At 40.3% G+C, this 16,940-nt stretch overlaps 1 protein-coding gene across 2 annotated transcripts in view; it reads right to left on the bottom strand.

Annotated features, from left to right (window-relative positions):
* DCBLD2 (discoidin, CUB and LCCL domain containing 2) overlaps positions 1 to 16,940 on the bottom strand; it is a 110,117-nt gene that overhangs the window by 76,697 nt on the left and 16,480 nt on the right. The window contains exon 2 of one of the 2 annotated variants that reach the window (XM_023559024.2): positions 7,558 to 7,785. The exons of the other annotated variant lie outside the window; for it this stretch is intronic. Coding sequence (XP_023414792.2) covers positions 7,558 to 7,785 — 228 coding nt within the window. The remainder of the gene's footprint in view (positions 1 to 7,557; positions 7,786 to 16,940) is intronic. 2 annotated transcript variants of the gene reach the window in all.

Raw genomic sequence — 16,940 nt, 5'->3', positions numbered from 1 at the left:
CTAAAAGAAAACATGGGCACAGAAAAAAAGCATTTTTCATGTTCACAAGGGTGGGGGAGGGGGCAGGGGAAATCATTAATCAGATAGTAGACAAGGGTCAACTTCAGTGGAGGGAAGGACAACACACAAGACAGGGAAAATCAGCACAACTGGACCAAAGCGAAAGCAAAGCAGCTTCCTAGACACATCCAAACACCTTGAAGGACAGAGTATCTGTAACTGGGGCCCAAGGACCACAGTTTCAGGGGACATCTAGGTCAATCGGTACAGCATAGGTTATCAAGTGTATGTTCTACATCCCACTCTGGTGAGTAGCGTCTGGGGTCTTAAAAGCTTGGGAGCAACCATCCAAGGTACATCTGTTGGCCCCATCCCACTCGGAGCAAAGGAAAATGAAGAAAACCAAAGACACAAGGAAAATACTAGCCCAAAGGACTAAAAGGACCAAATGAACCAGAGACTCCACCAGTCTGAGACCAGAAGAACTAGATGGTGCCCACTACCACCAATGACTGCCCTGACAGGGAACACAACAGAGTCCCAGACAGAGCACGAAAAAATGTAGAACAGAACTCAAATTCATGTAAAAAGATCAGACTTAATGGTCAGAGACTGGAGGAACCCCCGAAACTATGGCCCCCTGACACTCTGCTAAACTAGAACTAAAACCATTCCCAAAGCCCACTCTTCAGTCAAAGATTACACAGGCCTATAAAATAAACAAACAAATACATGTGAGGAATGATCAATCAAATATATGAAACCTGGAAGACACACCCTAGCCAAGAGATCAAAGTTAACATCACCTATGATAGGACAACTGGTATCACGAGCCTCCTGAGACGATGCAATGAGAACTCAACATCACTTCTGTGGTGTTCCTGACTACAGTCCATAACCTGAATCTAATCACAAGGAAACAACGAACAAAACCAAATAAAGAGTTTTCTACAAAAATAACTGGCCCATCTTATATACCTCAAAAGGAAAAAAGTCTTGGTGATCTACTTCCAAAAATCAGCCAGTGAAAACCCTATGGATCATAATGGTCCAATCCACAACTGCGTATGAGGATGGTGCAGGACTAACCGCAATTGTGCATGAGGTCACCTTGAGTCAGGAACCGACTTGATGGCAGTGAACAAAAACGAGACACTTCCAAAATATCTCTACCGTGAAACAAAAAGACAGACCAAGGAACTGTCCTCTCTTTTACTTCCCAGAGTAATGGAACACTGGAGGAATTTGAAGAAGCTCCATAACTCAATGCTGTATCAACATGAATATCTTTTAGTTTGATAACTACTCTGTGGTCATGTAAAAAAGAATGTCCTTATTTTTAGGAAAAAATAAATCATGTCTGTAACTTACTTTTTAAAAGTTTAAGGAAAAAAACATGTGTGTGTGTGTCATCTGCGTGAGAGGGGGAAGAAAAAAGGAGAAGGGATAAAACCAAGTGGTAAAATGTTAACACTGGGGAAATCCAGGTGAAATTTATATGGAAATTCTCTATACCATTCTTGCAAGTTTTTTATAAATCTGAAACTATGTCAAAATAAACAGCTAAAGTAAAAAAGTTAAGTTTACTAAAAAGTTGCCAGTTTCAACAGTTCGGGGTGGGGGCAGGGCCAGATTAAGGCACTTGAGGGCCCTAAACACTGATAAGTTGCGGTGCCCCCTCCTCTGCTTACTCACGCATTTGAACAGGATATGAGTTATACACATACACGTATACATATACGTATGTGTGTGTATTAGCTAGCCATGATGTAACTTCTTTTTAAATGACTATAATATTAGTCATTGTCATGGACTGAATTATGTCCCCCAAAAAATATGTATATCAACTTGGTTAGGACATGATACCCAGTATTCTGTGATTGTCCTCCATTTTGTGACTGTAATTTTATGTTAGAGTGGGATTGTAACACCTTACGAGGTCAAATCCCTGATCCAACGTACAGGGAGTTTCCCTAGGGTGTGGTCTGCACCACCTCTTATATCTCAAGAGATAAAAGATAATGAAGCAAGCAGAGAGTTAGGGACCTCATACCACCAAGAAAGAAGCACCAGGAACAGAGCGCGTCCTTTAGGTCCCTGAGCCTGAGAAGCTCCTTGACCAGGGAAGACTTGAGGACAAGAACCTTCCTTCAGAGCTGACAGAGAAAGAAAGCCTTCTTCCCTGGAGTCAAGGCCCTGAATTTGAACTTGTAACCTACTAGACTGTGAGAAAATAAATTTCTCTTTGTTAAAGCCATCTACTTGTGGTATTTCCGTTATGGTAGCTCTAGATAACCAAGACAGTCACTGAATGCAGAAGTATGCTATTGTAGCAGAATGAAATGAACTGAATTATAAATTTTGCGTGGATTCACGGTACTAAGATTTTTACTGTGTACCACATTTTCCACAAAAGGAATACTCCACATATTCTACAACTAAGAAAATGAGCCAGTGAATTTAGTTGTTTCATCAATGTAAAATTCTACTGTAAAACAGAAACATATTTTGCACCATAAATACTGAATTTTGAGTTCTCAATGTGTCTAAGGCATCGTTTATTAGCATATATAGAGTAATATCAAGCACTGTGTTCCCCACGCAACAAACGACCTTCCGCATGTGTGTCTTTGTGACCCTGCGTGAACTTTACTTCCGGCCGGCACATTCTCACTCACTGGAGCTGGTATCAGTTCCACTTAGTGCCCTGCCAGTTCTCTTCTACTGTGGCACTTGTTTTTCCTTGTATCCTGTCTCCTTAGCATCTACGGGTCTTTGCTTTGGACAACTGGTACTCCTGTTTTGTTGATGCCTTAAGCACGTGCTTACCTTGCTTACTGGGTAATCCATCCCTGGGTGGGGGAAACATATTGGAAGAGATTAAGAAATAAGGAGCTGTTCACCCAGTTGTCATTCAGTCAGTCCTGAACCATGGCAACCCCACGTCTGTCAGAGTAGAGCTGTGTTCCACAGGGTTTTCAATAGCTGATTTTTTTGGAAGTAGATCGCTAGGCCTTTCTTCCAGGATGCTTCTAGCTGGACTAGAACTGCCAACCTTGCAGTGTTTGTACCACTCAGGGACTCCAAATAGCTAGTAATGTATTTATTACTCTATGAGGCCTGGTAGTTAAGATTATGAATTTTGCTATTGACCAGAGTTCAGTTCAAGTCCCAGCTTTGCCTACATGACTTTGGGCAATTGCTTATCTTCTCTGATCTTTTGTTTCTTTATCATTTTATGGAAATAATCTGTAGCATTCAATGAAATCAAGCACATCAAGGACTTCAACTGAGGGACACCAATTCTGGAGCTAGACTGCTTAGGTGTGAATCTCAGCTTAACCATTTTACTAGCTGGGTGACCTTGGGCAAGCTACTTAACCTCTCTGTGCCTCAGTTTTCTCACCATTTCTCAGTGAAAGGCAGTAATACGTCAAGGATTCTTAGAAGGACTAAATAAGGGATAAAAGTAGTTTCGATCGTACCTGGCACATATGTAAGAAGCACTGCATGTGTATTAGTTGTTTTTATTATTAGCTAGAGCCTCTACAGGCTATCATCATTACTTATGAAATATTATTATCACTACAGCTTGTTCAAGAGATTTTCTGGTAGAGAAAAAAAAATTTTTTCTCTTAAAATAGGAAGATGATAAATTATTTAAAAGGGTACCGTGGACAATGGTACAAGACAATGTCTTTCTTTAACTGTAACTTTGAACATACATACACATACACACACGTACACACTACATTTTTCTCCTATAGAATGCATTTTCCTATAATAACTACTTGGCTTTAAAATACTTAGCTTCCTCTTTAGAAACTTACAGGTAACCTTCCTCCTCCTCCCAAAAAAGTTCATTTAAAATGGAAATTTTAAGTGAAAAGCAGGAAAAAAAGTATACAGAGTAGAAAAAATTACAAATAAGCACGGTTTTTTTTTTTTTTTTCCTTTTAATTGCTTGCTTTTGCTTCAACTGAAATAATTAGCAATAATAGCCACAGGGGAAAGATGCTGGTGACTGTCTATGGATGAATATGGACAGATAACTAAATACTGAGAGAGAGAGAGAGAGGAAAAAACAGCAGCAACAAGAACCAAAAAAAAAAAAAAAAAAACAGCAGTAAAGTTAAGGTTAATAATAAACACATTTTTAACTTCAATTTCTACCTTTATAGAACACTACTATGCCTCAGGTACAAGGGATTAAACACTAACAAAAAGGTAGAGTAAAAGCCAAGTCACAAAGGGATGCTTTCATTCCAAGACTATCAGCCGGAAAAGGCAGAAGATTCAGAATTAGGGAGTCAACGTAACAATATCGTCACACACATCCGCTCTGTCAGTGTCTCCAGGTGAAATGAGCACTGCTACACAGTTCTCTCACAAAAATTTCTGGGCAGTTTAGTAATTTAGAAAGCAAAGTTATATAAAACCATAATAAACTGATACTATTAATATATTATATGTTATTATCCCTTTCTAAAAAAATTTTTTTTTTTAAGAGAACAGGAAGTAACTGTCCTACTGCCAAGTAAACCAAGTGCCTCAATGGTTAAGACACATGCTAATAAGTTTATGAAAGACAAAGAAAATAGCTCTTTAGAAACCATTCTCCCTTTCATTTCCACTGATTATTCCATAATATCACTCAGGGAAAAAGTCCCTAATTATTATTAACACCTACATACATAAAACCAAAAAAGCTAAGATTTATAACAAAATAGGAATTATTTTTATACGGAAATGCAGGTCTATTTGGGTCGGGGTTTTTTTTCTGAAGGGGAAAAGATGATACAGGAAAAAGGGATTCTATACCTTTATCACTGAAAACCTGATGCCCGTACTCAGCTGGGACTAGAACCCAGTGAGTGATTTAAAACTTGAGCGCAAACATTGTCCCATGTTACTCTTGCTCTCTAGCAACACTGTCGTGATTTATTGAACTAACAAATAGTGCTTTTACCTTCTTTCATGAAAAAAAAAAAACCTTTCATTATGGAAAATTTCAAAGACACATAAAAGTAGAGAGAAGACGGTGTAACAATTTCCACATGTCCATTACTCAACACCACTAATATGCCATTGGCAATCTGTCAATAAGCCATTTGCCTATCCCTCTCCTCACCTTTTTTCCTGAAATATTTTAAAATATCTCCTAGACATCATTTAAATGAACTTCAGAATGAATAGCTAAAAAAATCAGCACTTACAAAAAAAATTAGAGTAACATTACCACACCTAAAACAATCATTCTTTACTATCACTGAATGCCCTATTTCTGTTAAAATTTCTCTGATTGTCCTGAAAAATCAGTCTTTTTTATAGTCAGTTAGTTTGAATTGAGATCTAAACAAGGTCCACACATTTCAAAATATATCTCTTAATCTGTAACAGTTCCCTCCTCCGCCTCCTTTTTTCTACCCAGTGCTATTCATATGTTGAAGAAACTAGGTCATTTGTTCTGTAGTGTCTCACATTCTTAACATGGCTCACTGAGTCCTTCTGGCTCATGTAATGTGTTTATCGCCTTTACTTCCTGTGACTTGCTAGAGGCTTGATGTGACTGTGGGTCACCTTATTTTTGCTGTTGGGTGAACGCTCAACAGGTGGTGCTCTCTACTGCCTACTGCATCACTGCAGGGACCACTCAATACCCAGTTTCCTCTATCAGAGTAACAGTGATTCTACATCCTCAGGAGTTTTGAGTTCCTGTAAGTTTCTCTGGCACAATATATTCATGGCAGGATGCGCGTGGTGATCAAGCTACCAGGTTAATCAAGAGCTGATTGAGAGACACCAATCAGCAGCCAGGACAGCAGGCCAGGGATCTGTCCTGTGGTAGATAAGGGGCCAAAAAACAGAGACAGGGCAACGGTTTGGCTAAAGCATGGAGAGGAGACCAGAGGATGAAAAGAGTATGGTACTTAGTTAAATACAGGTAGTTCTCGACTTAAGATGGGGTTCCATTCTGAGGACTCCATTGTAAATCGGTTCTGACGTAAGTAGAATACCTTTTTTTTTTTTTTAGTTTTTATTATTATTACCTTTTATTATCAGTATCATCATAAATCATAACATTGAACATCTGCAAGTGAACATCTGAGAATGATAACATCAGCAAATCACGTGCTGCAGCACTGCAGTACATATTACTAACGATGAGATGTACAAAAAAGAAAAAAACAGACGGTCGTTAAGTACAGTTCCACCTAACTCGAACACGTCCTAAGTCAAGGGCTGCCTTAACAGGATAATGGGTTCTGATTATAGTCCTGAAAGATGCTGTGTGCAGTAGTGCCAATAAATGTTTCCAAACGAATTCTGACAGAATTCCAGAGTTCTTCATTTTATGGCGTTAGCTCACCAGAACAGTCTTTTTCCCCCTAAGTTTTCCATCTTTCTTGTTTAACAGAAAGGTGCTGATTTCTAAAGGTTCTCAGCCTTCAGTGCACTACAGATTCTCCTGCGAAGCTTTTAAATTAATGAGGCCTGCGTTATACCCAATCAAGCTTGATTCAACTGGTCCAGTACAGGGACCAGGTATAGCATTTTTTAAAACTCTTTCTAGGTAACTCTAATACACAGCCACAGTTGGGAACCACGGCTCTCTATAACCACCACCTATCTGTCAGTGTGTTGTACCATGGTGACTTTCATATTGCTATGATACTGGAAGCTATGCCACTGGTATTTCAGATGCCAGCAGGGTCACCCATCATGAACAGGTTTCATCAGAGCTTGCAGACTAAGACAGACTAGGAAGAAAGGCCTGGTGACCTGCTTCTAAAAATTAGCCAATGAACATCCTATGGATGACAACAGAATAACATCTGATATGGTGCTGGAAGATGAGCCCCTGGGTTGGAAGGCACCCAAAATACACAGTGGTTACAATAACGGACTCGAGTATATGATTCAGAAGATGGTGCAGGACCAGGTAACATTTTGTTCTGTTGTACATGGGGTCGCATGAATCGAGTCAACTCGACGGCCACTAACAACAAGCTCTTGCAAAGAATAACTGCAGTAGCAGTTAACATTTACTGAACATACATCACGTGTCGGTATAGTTCTACACATCCTACCCATACCAGTTCATTCCCTATTTTACAAATGATGAGACATAAAACCTGATAACCTGCCCTAGGTCACACAGCAAGCTAACAGTAGAGCTGGGATTCAATCCGAGGCAGTATAAATCCAGAGCCTACGTTCTTACTCACCACGCTACACTGCCTTCTAAGCATAAATTATTCTTGTATTCTTCAAATGAAATACAATAAGCAAAGTACAAAAAATAAGATACTTAACTTCTTCCTCTTTAGAAGTTCAGTAGTACTATGACAAAACAGGTTTATTTGAAAAGTCAATAAAATAAACAGACAACATTCTCTTCCTGAGTCAAATTCGAAATTCTCACATTTTCAATAATTTCCCACATATCACTTTATATGGCAGAGTTATTAAATGTTAAGTATCAAAAACTGCTTTAGTTTTAAAATTCAGGGCAATGACGTATCATGTGTATTTATAAAGAAAGAAATCTCCTACCTATTTCAGTCCTGCCGACTCCGATTCCATTATAAATTCTTAAGTAATTAAAGTGACAAGAATCAGAATCTTCAATGTCAAAGTCACCGAATTTGATGCGCACTCTCTCTCCCACCTTTACGCGGATCTCCCATTCACAAACGGTGCTGTTGGGATAGGTCTGCGGGTAGTTTATAGACGTAAGGGTTCCACTTTCCGCGCCTAGTATGGTGTATCCACAGCCATCACCTTAAAAAAAGTTTAAAAAATGATAAACTGCTCTTATATCTTTAACTCATACTGTAAGTAATCAGGATGTTTTTCTGAAGGTTTTTAAATACATAGGACATCTGATATTTTAGGCCAGTATTTTCCCTACACGAGGTCAGACAGATGAAATAGTTCTTTTTGGTACATGTACTCACATAAGTCACGAAGCCAAGTTAAGTCAAAATAACCAATTATTACCTTTCTAAGTTCAAAGACCTTTCCAATCTGTATAAACAGAAGTAAAACATACCTTAGCAGTACTTAATCATATATGCATATTCATAATAAATCCAATCTTTAAGAGTATTAATTTATAAAAATTTGTTCAAAAGTAAATGTAAATGATAAAAATAAAAGTATGTGATCAGCTTCATTTATTTACTTATAAATGTCACAACTCCCTCCTAAAATCTCTGTAGGAATCTGAATGATTTCTACAAAACACTTAATAAGTCCTAGAGCTCACACAGATTACAGACCGGAAGGCAATCCTTCACGAAGGCGTGAAAGCAACGCTCCTGAGGTTTAGCTTTACATTCTACTGCAATTTGACTTTTATCAGTCCCTCTCCAAAAGCCTCATTTTTTTCCCTATGGAATAAAGAGAAAAAAGGAACAGTTGAAAGGCTTATTAAAAATGACCTTAATATCTTGGTAGCAGCCTTATTTGCTCCAGAAATTTCTTCAGCAACAGGATATGGAAGCTCAGGTAACTTAACATAATGTGTGTAAAAATCAAACATTTGCTTCCTTCCCTTTATGATGAAGTTGGCTCTTTTACAGAAGGCGCCTCATCTAGGAGCTGCAGCTGCCGCAATGCTACAGTTCAGCGTTCCATGATGATGGGTGGGATTCAAATGAACCTCTTTCCAATAGGATGATGAGAACATCCTTTTAAAATGATAGCATTTTCTCCTTCAAAAGAGAGATTTATAATCACTTTTGGGATAGTTCAGTACTTACACCAAAAAAAAAAAAAACAACATTAAAAGTGACACTGTTAGATTCTAATACAGATGGCTGTATTAGAATTTTCTATTATCTTGATTTATTATTTTTATGAAAACGTCCTGCTGACATCATTTACTAGAACAGATGAAAGCTTTAAAAAGCCTGTAAGAACTTAACATAGTACCTAGCAAGTAGTAGCTACTAAATAAATGTTCATTAATTGAATGAGGAAGGAAACTGTGTATTAACCTTCGAAAAAGTAATTTCTTACTAGTCTCAGAAGTAACCAGTGAAGGAGACACCAATTCTGTACCTAGATTCTTATGACAGTGCTTAAAAATCATATTCTTTGCTGATAAATTTATTCTCAAATACAGACTGGTAGAGCCCTGGTGGCGCAGTGGTTAAGCGCTCAGTTGCCAGCTGAAGGGTGGGCCGTTGGAACCCACCAGCAGCTCTGCGGGACAAAGCTGTGGCAGGCTGCTCCCGTGAAGATCCCAGCCTTGGAAACCACGTGAGGCAGTTCTATTCTGTCCTATAGGGTTGCTATGAGTTGGAACTGACAGGATTTTTTTTTTTTAATTGCTTCTTAATCTACTTTTAAAAGTCAGTGCTAGAAATCTGGCTTTCTAAACAAATATCTTTCTTATAAAGGTCAGCTTTTAATTAACATTGAACTTTAGCTATCTTCCACACCTGCTTTCAGTCCATACCCAACAACTACGCACAGCAGTTTATCAACAGGATAATACATATGGGCAACATGAAAAAAACATGTGGGTTTTGTATAATGTACCCACTGATCTTTTACAAATATAAACCTTAAAATGTAACACAACTCAGAAAAAAAATAAATAACCACATAATTTTCCTGGAACTACCATGAAAATAACTTGACTATCTCTGCTGGATATCATCTAAATTAAAAACATAGGGCTATAAAAACCCCCCACTGGGAAGATAAATCAATCAAAATCAAAAGAACTTTTGAACAATCTTTAATATTTTTCCTTAGAGAAAAAAAACAACTATCCTAATACAGAGTTTTTAACATGAAATGTTCTCTTACTAGTGAAAGGATGAAAACATGCTTTATGGAGGTGTTTCAATCTTTAAAAAAAGTAACCACTGAATAAATCAAATACTTAACTCAAAATATAAATTTATCTTCTTTAATAAATAGGAACTAAAGTAGCTTTTCAAATGACTGAAAGTGCTGATGGATTGCAGAAAGCCAAAAATGTCCTATAAACAGGCTGAATACACAACTTAGTAACAGATGGATTGTGACATTTAATATATTCCCCATAGGGTATTTTTTAACCTAAGTTCATTGTTTTAAAATGAATTTTACAAAAAGAGTACAAACAGAATGTTAGGAGTAATTTTTAGAAGTCTTTATGCTCATGTTTATGTTTGATCATCAATAAACACACAAAATGTTTCTTGTCCTTTCTTTCATAAGGCATAATTTCCACAAAAGTTAACAAAATAAACATTAACTGATGAAAAACAGGACTTTTGCATGCATGGTGATGAAGAAAACAATTAAAATGGAGCTGTCTTTTTCAGAATCTTGGCGGGGGGGGGGGAGGCGGGCATGAACAGCCCACAAGTAACATGCCAAGAATGTTCTAAAATATGTGATGGAGTTCAGAGCTTCCTCCTCTTGCAAACAAGATGATATATACCAGAACGCGAAGTAAAAAGAAAGTCTCAAATCTATTACAACGTACAAATTAGAATGCTTTGTATTTCAAAAAGTATTTGACAAAGTTTAACCTGAGCAGATAAAAGGCTTAACTGGCTGTTACAGATTGAACTGTGTCCCCCAAAAATGTGTGTTGTAAACCCTAACCTCTGTGCCTGTGGTTATAATCCTATTCGGGAATGGATTCATTTTGTTACGTTAATTAGATAGTATCAGGGTAGGGTATGTCTTAAGTCAATCTCTTTTGAGATATAAAAGAGATTAAACAAACAATTGAAAGAAGCAGAGATGGGGGAAGAGAGATGCCAAGCCACATGAAGCAGGAGCAGAAGCTCAAAGACAGAAAGACCTTCCTCCAGAGCGGACAGAGAGACAACTCCTTCCCCTAGAGCCAGCACTCTGAATTCAGACTTCTAGCCTTCTAAACTGTAAAAAAATAAACTTCTGTTTGTTAAAGCCACCCACTTGTATTATTTCTGTTACAGTAGCGCTAGATAACTGAGACACCGACAACCTAGCCAAGAATGAACTGCTATGCAGTATACGTTTGGGATATACACATACATATTACAGTCTGAAAGGAAAGGCTGTTATACACATTCAACGTCAGCAGCCTTCAATTTTTTTTTTTTTTTTTTTTTGCTATACCAGAGTAAGAAATACATTTTACCCTGTGACCCTATACAGTCTTGCATGAATTTTCCTGGCCCACTAAGCTGATTTCATGACCTACTAATAGGTCCCCACCTGATGTCCAAAGGTCATAATGTTGAATTCTCAACTCAAGGAAAGACCCCGTCTTCACTTTCATCCCCAAATTAGTTAATGGGTTTCCAGATTATTTCACAGTTCTTAAAATTAAAGCATATTCTATACCAAGGTAATTAAAATGTGACAAAATACTTAAAAGTTAACTAAAATCTGAAAACTACTCTTTCTCCACAACGAATTACCTAGCATATTGAGAGCAGTGACTCTGAAAACATGCGCTGGAGCAATTTTATTTCCCACTTGGCAACGTCTAGAGACATTTTTAGTTGTCACAACTTGGGACGGCGGGGGGTGCTACTGGCATCTACTGGGTAGAAGCCAGGGGTGCTGTTAAACTTCCTATGAAGAGCCAGACAGCCCAAAAGAACAAAGAGTGATCAGCCCAAAACGTGAACAGTGCTGAGGTTGAGAAACGCTGACTTACAGCTAAGGCTAGGAAATCTCATACTGCAGGTCTGCTTTAGTTCTTGGCTGGGTTTCACATGGCCCAAAGGCAATGCTCTCTAAGGGTACAAGCTCTCTAGGGGTACAAGCTCTCTAAGGGTACAAGCTCTCTAGGGGTACAAGCTCTCTAGGGGTACAAGCTCTCTAAGGGTACAAGCTCTCTAGGGGTACAAGCTCTCTAGGGGTACAAGCTCTCTAAGGGTACAAGCTCTCTAGGGGTACAAGCTCTCTAAGGGTACAAGCTCTCTAGGGGTACAAGCTCTCTAGGGGTACAAGCTCTCTAGGGGTACAAGCTCTCTAAGGGTACAAGCTCTCTAGGGGTACAAGCTCTCTAGGGGTACAAGCTCTCTAGGGGTACAAGCTCTCTAAGGGTACAAGCTCTCTAGGGGTACAAGCTCTCTAGGGGTACAAGCTCTCTAAGGGTACAAGCTCTCTAGGGGTACAAGCTCTCTAAGGGTACAAGCTCTCTAGGGGTACAAGCTCTCTAAGGGTACAAGCTCTCTAGGGGTACAAGCTCTCTAGGGGTACAAGCTCTCTAAGGGTACAAGCTCTCTAGGGGTACAAGCTCTCTAAGGGTACAAGCTCTCTAGGGGTACAAGCTCTCTAGGGGTACAAGCTCTCTAGGGGTACAAGCTCTCTAAGGGTACAAGCTCTCTAGGGGTACAAGCTCTCTAGGGGTACAAGCTCTCTAAGGGTACAAGCTCTCTAAGGGTACAAGCTCTCTAGGGGTACAAGCTCTCTAGGGGTACAAGCTCTCTAAGGGTACAAGCTCTCTAGGGGTACAAGCTCTCTAAGGGTACAAGCTCTCTAGGGGTACAAGCTCTCTAGGGGTACAAGCTCTCTAAGGGTACAAGCTCTCTAAGGGTACAAGCTCTCTAGGGGTACAAGCTCTCTAGGGGTACAAGCTCTCTAGGGGTACAAGCTCTCTAAGGGTACAAGCTCTCTAGGGGTACAAGCTCTCTAAGGGTACAAGCTCTCTAGGGGTACAAGCTCTCTAGGGGTACAAGCTCTCTAAGGGTACAAGCTCTCTAAGGGTACAAGCTCTCTAGGGGTACAAGCTCTCTAGGGGTACAAGCTCTCTAGGGGTACAAGCTCTCTAAGGGTACAAGCTCTCTAGGGGTACAAGCTCTCTAAGGGTACAAGCTCTCTAGGGGTACAAGCTCTCTAGGGGTACAAGCTCTCTAAGGGTACAAGCTCTCTAAGGGTACAAGCTCTCTAGGGGTACAAGCTCTCTAGGGGTACAAGCTCTCTAGGGGTACAAGCTCTCTAAGGATACAAGCTCTCTAGGGGTACAAGCTCTCTAGGGGTACAAGCTCTCTAAGGGTACAAGCTCTCTAAGGGTACAAGCTCTCTAGGGGTACAAGCTCTCTAGGGGTACAAGCTCTCTAGGGGTACAAGCTAAGGGTACAAGCTCTCTAGGGGTACAAGCTCTCTAGGGGTACAAGCTCTCTAGGGGTACAAGCTCTCTAGGGGTACAAGCTCTCTAAGGGTACAAGCTCTCTAAGGGTACAAGCTCTCTAGGGGTACAAGCTCTCTAGGGGTACAAGCTCTCTAAGGGTACAAGCTCTCTAAGGGTACAAGCTCTCTAGGGGTACAAGCTCTCTAGGGGTACAAGCTCTCTAGGGGTACAAGCTCTCTAAGGGTACAAGCTCTCTAGGGGTACAAGCTCTCTAAGGGTACAAGCTCTCTAGGGGTACAAGCTCTCTAAGGGTACAAGCTCTCTAGGGGTACAAGCTCTCTAGGGGTACAAGCTCTCTAAGGGCACAAGCTCTCTAAGGGTACAAGCTCTCTAGGGGTACAAGCTCTCTAGGGGTACAAGCTCTCTAGGGGTACAAGCTCTCTAAGGGTACAAGCTCTCTAGGGGTACAAGCTCTCTAGGGGTACAAGCTCTCTAAGGGTACAAGCTCTCTAAGGGTACAAGCTCTCTAGGGGTACAAGCTCTCTAGGGGTACAAGCTCTCTAGGGGTACAAGCTCTCTAGGGGTACAAGCTCTCTAAGGGTACAAGCTCTCTAGGGGTACAAGCTCTCTAGGGGTACAAGCTCTCTAGGGTACAAGCTCTCTAGGGTACAAGCTCTCTAAGGGTACAAGCTCTCTAAGGGTACAAGCTCTCTAAGGGTACAAGCTCTCTAAGGGTACAAGCTCTCTAGGGGTACAAGCTCTCTAGGGGTACAAGCTCTCTAAGGGTACAAGCTCTCTAGGGGTACAAGCTCTCTAGGGGTACAAGCTCTCTAGGGGTACAAGCTCTCTAAGGGTACAAGCTCTCTAGGGGTACAAGCTCTCTAGGGGTACAAGCTCTCTAAGGGTACAAGCTCTCTAGGGGTACAAGCTCTCTAAGGGTACAAGCTCTCTAGGGGTACAAGCTCTCTAAGGGTACAAGCTCTCTAGGGGTACAAGCTCTCTAGGGGTACAAGCTCTCTAAGGGTACAAGCTCTCTAGGGGTACAAGCTCTCTAGGGGTACAAGCTCTCTAGGGGTACAAGCTCTCTAGGGGTACAAGCTCTCTAAGGGTACAAGCTCTCTAGGGGTACAAGCTCTCTAGGGGTACAAGCTCTCTAGGGGTACAAGCTCTCTAGGGGTACAAGCTCTCTAGGGGTACAAGCTCTCTAAGGGTACAAGCTCTCTAAGGGTACAAGCTCTCTAGGGGTACAAGCTCTCTAGGGGTACAAGCTCTCTAGGGGTACAAGCTCTCTAAGGGTACAAGCTCTCTAGGGGTACAAGCTCTCTAGGGGTACAAGCTCTCTAAGGGTACAAGCTCTCTAAGGGTACAAGCTCTCTAAGGGTACAAGCTCTCTAAGGGTACAAGCTCTCTAAGGGTACAAGCTCTCTAGGGGTACAAGCTCTCTAGGGGTACAAGCTCTCTAGGGGTACAAGCTCTCTAAGGGTACAAGCTCTCTAGGGGTACAAGCTCTCTAGGGGTACAAGCTCTCTAGGGGTACAAGCTCTCTAAGGGTACAAGCTCTCTAAGGGTACAAGCTCTCTAAGGGTACAAGCTCTCTAAGGGTACAAGCTCTCTAGGGGTACAAGCTCTCTAGGGGTACAAGCTCTCTAGGGGTACAAGCTCTCTAAGGGTACAAGCAAGGGATAATTCTCCTGCAAAGGTTACCAGTTATACTGAAGAGTTGCATGTTTCCACTTCCCTACTTTTAAAGTAAATGAGAGGCTTTATTCTTCTGTAAATTAAATAATAAAGTGTCCTTTTTATTAGGTAGCACAAATGGTTCTTGCCACTGAGCTGCTAACCTACAGGTTGGCTGTTGGAACCCACTCAGCAGAAGCACAGAAGACAGGCTTGGGGATCTGCTTCCGTTAAGAATACAGTCACGAAAACCCCACGGGACAGTTCCACTCTGTAACACATGGGGTTGCCATGAGCACAATCGACTCTACGGCAATTAACAACAACAGACATCACATAATTTTCTTCCTGTGCGTTAAAAGCTGTTAACATTAGGAGGAAACAGGTCCTAACCGGATCAAGAGTGATGGTCCTCAAATTTCCCGTTCAGCTTTACACACTGGGATGAACGATCATCTGTAACCAGCTACACCACTAACTACACACTTTCACAAGGCAGAACTGACAAAGAGCCCAACACCTACTGGAATAATACCTGCAAGGTAGATCATATTCTATGATCAATCCATATACTCCCACTAACAACTTGAACCCTAACAATTCTTTCTCCTACTCCAATTCTATCACTGCCACCACCATCAACTTCTCCTCCTCTTCCAGATAGTCTCCACCAGGCTGTGACTGACCATAAAGGGTAGAAGCTTGTTGACGGAATTTTTTAATTTTAACTTTCTCTCAATAGAGAAAAAACATTGGAATTTGATCTTACTGCTCCTTCGTTTGGCTGCAGATTTATCTAGGGGTTTACTCAGAGGGCATGTGTTCACTTCCTCTGAAGAGTATAAGATCAGATGTGTTAAGTCAGATATAAATTCTGATATTTCTCCAGGGAAAGAACTGAGTAATTTTTTATTACTTATCCCTAGAGAACACAACAGAAAGAACATTAAACAGATTTAAATGACAATGAACTAATGCAAGAAGGAATGCATGCTTATTTTAGGCTGCTCCAAACTCCTAATCTGCGTTTTGGATAAGTATGTGCTCTTGATGTTGATTATATATGACCCTGCAGTCATCTCTAGATTTTAGTAGATTACCACTCATATAAATCATCTTATTACTTATTCTGAATAATATGAATACTCTGATGACCTCTAAAAAAGACTTCCTTTAACAATAATAAAGTCAAATGCAGGAAGCTTGCACAAGTGTGCCAAAAATGGAGAGCAATATAACTTTCATGACAGTCATTATAAAGCGTGAAAGGTTTATACTTTTCCAGTGACTTCCTCTGACTCACTGTCACTTCTGTCACATCTTATATCTGTTAGATCTAACAATAAGCTTAAAAAAAGGGTGGGGAATTTAGGGAGTCGAGAAGTGTTCAAAAAGGTTGCAACTGTTAACATAGTCTATTTTATTCGGATATGAAATGAAGATTTTTAATGTATTATTTAACACTGAATTTTAGGATCCGAAGTACTGTATCAGACATATTGCTTACTGTAAGGTTTCTTAAGTTGTACCACTACAAATCTCAAACAGATAATTCAAGGTAATGCTTTAATTTCACTGTTTATATATACATATACACACACACTGATAAAATGGATATGTATTTAGAGTCTAAAGAAAGTCAGTGTGGCAATTTTTAGAATAAGGAATTGCCCCAGTTTCTTTCATTTTTAGGATCCAACTCATCTCTGCTTAAATTTACAAAACTGAACTATATGAAGGCATGTGAAATGTATAAATCCTCTTCGGCCCCTCTCCCCCACCACCAAGTACTCACTCCGACTAGAACATTAAGCCAAAGAGCTCTGGAGTCAGACAATGAATTTAAGTGCCCTATCTTTTTTTTTTTTATCTACCACTCAAGGAGTCCTGGTGGTGCAGTGGTTAAGCACTCAACTGCCAACCAAAAAATTCACAGTTTGAATTCACCAGCCACTCCACCGGAAAAAAATGTGGCAGTTGGTTTCCATAAAGATTACAACCTTGGAAACCCTACGGGGCAGTTCTACTCTGTCCTACAGGGTCGCTATGAGTTGGAATGGACTCGATGGCACACAACAATAATCCACCACTCACTGTGACCTTGAAAAAGCTACTTATCTCTGCTGAACTTCAGTTCTGCCATTTGTAAATTTGTAAGAACAAAATAATGTGCAAAAACACC

This window comes from Loxodonta africana, chromosome 20 (genome assembly GCF_030014295.1).
Source record: "Loxodonta africana isolate mLoxAfr1 chromosome 20, mLoxAfr1.hap2, whole genome shotgun sequence".
NCBI classification, from domain to species: domain Eukaryota; kingdom Metazoa; phylum Chordata; class Mammalia; order Proboscidea; family Elephantidae; genus Loxodonta; species Loxodonta africana.
The sequence above is the reverse complement of the archived record's forward strand: the minus strand, read 5'-3'. Positions and strand labels throughout refer to the sequence as shown.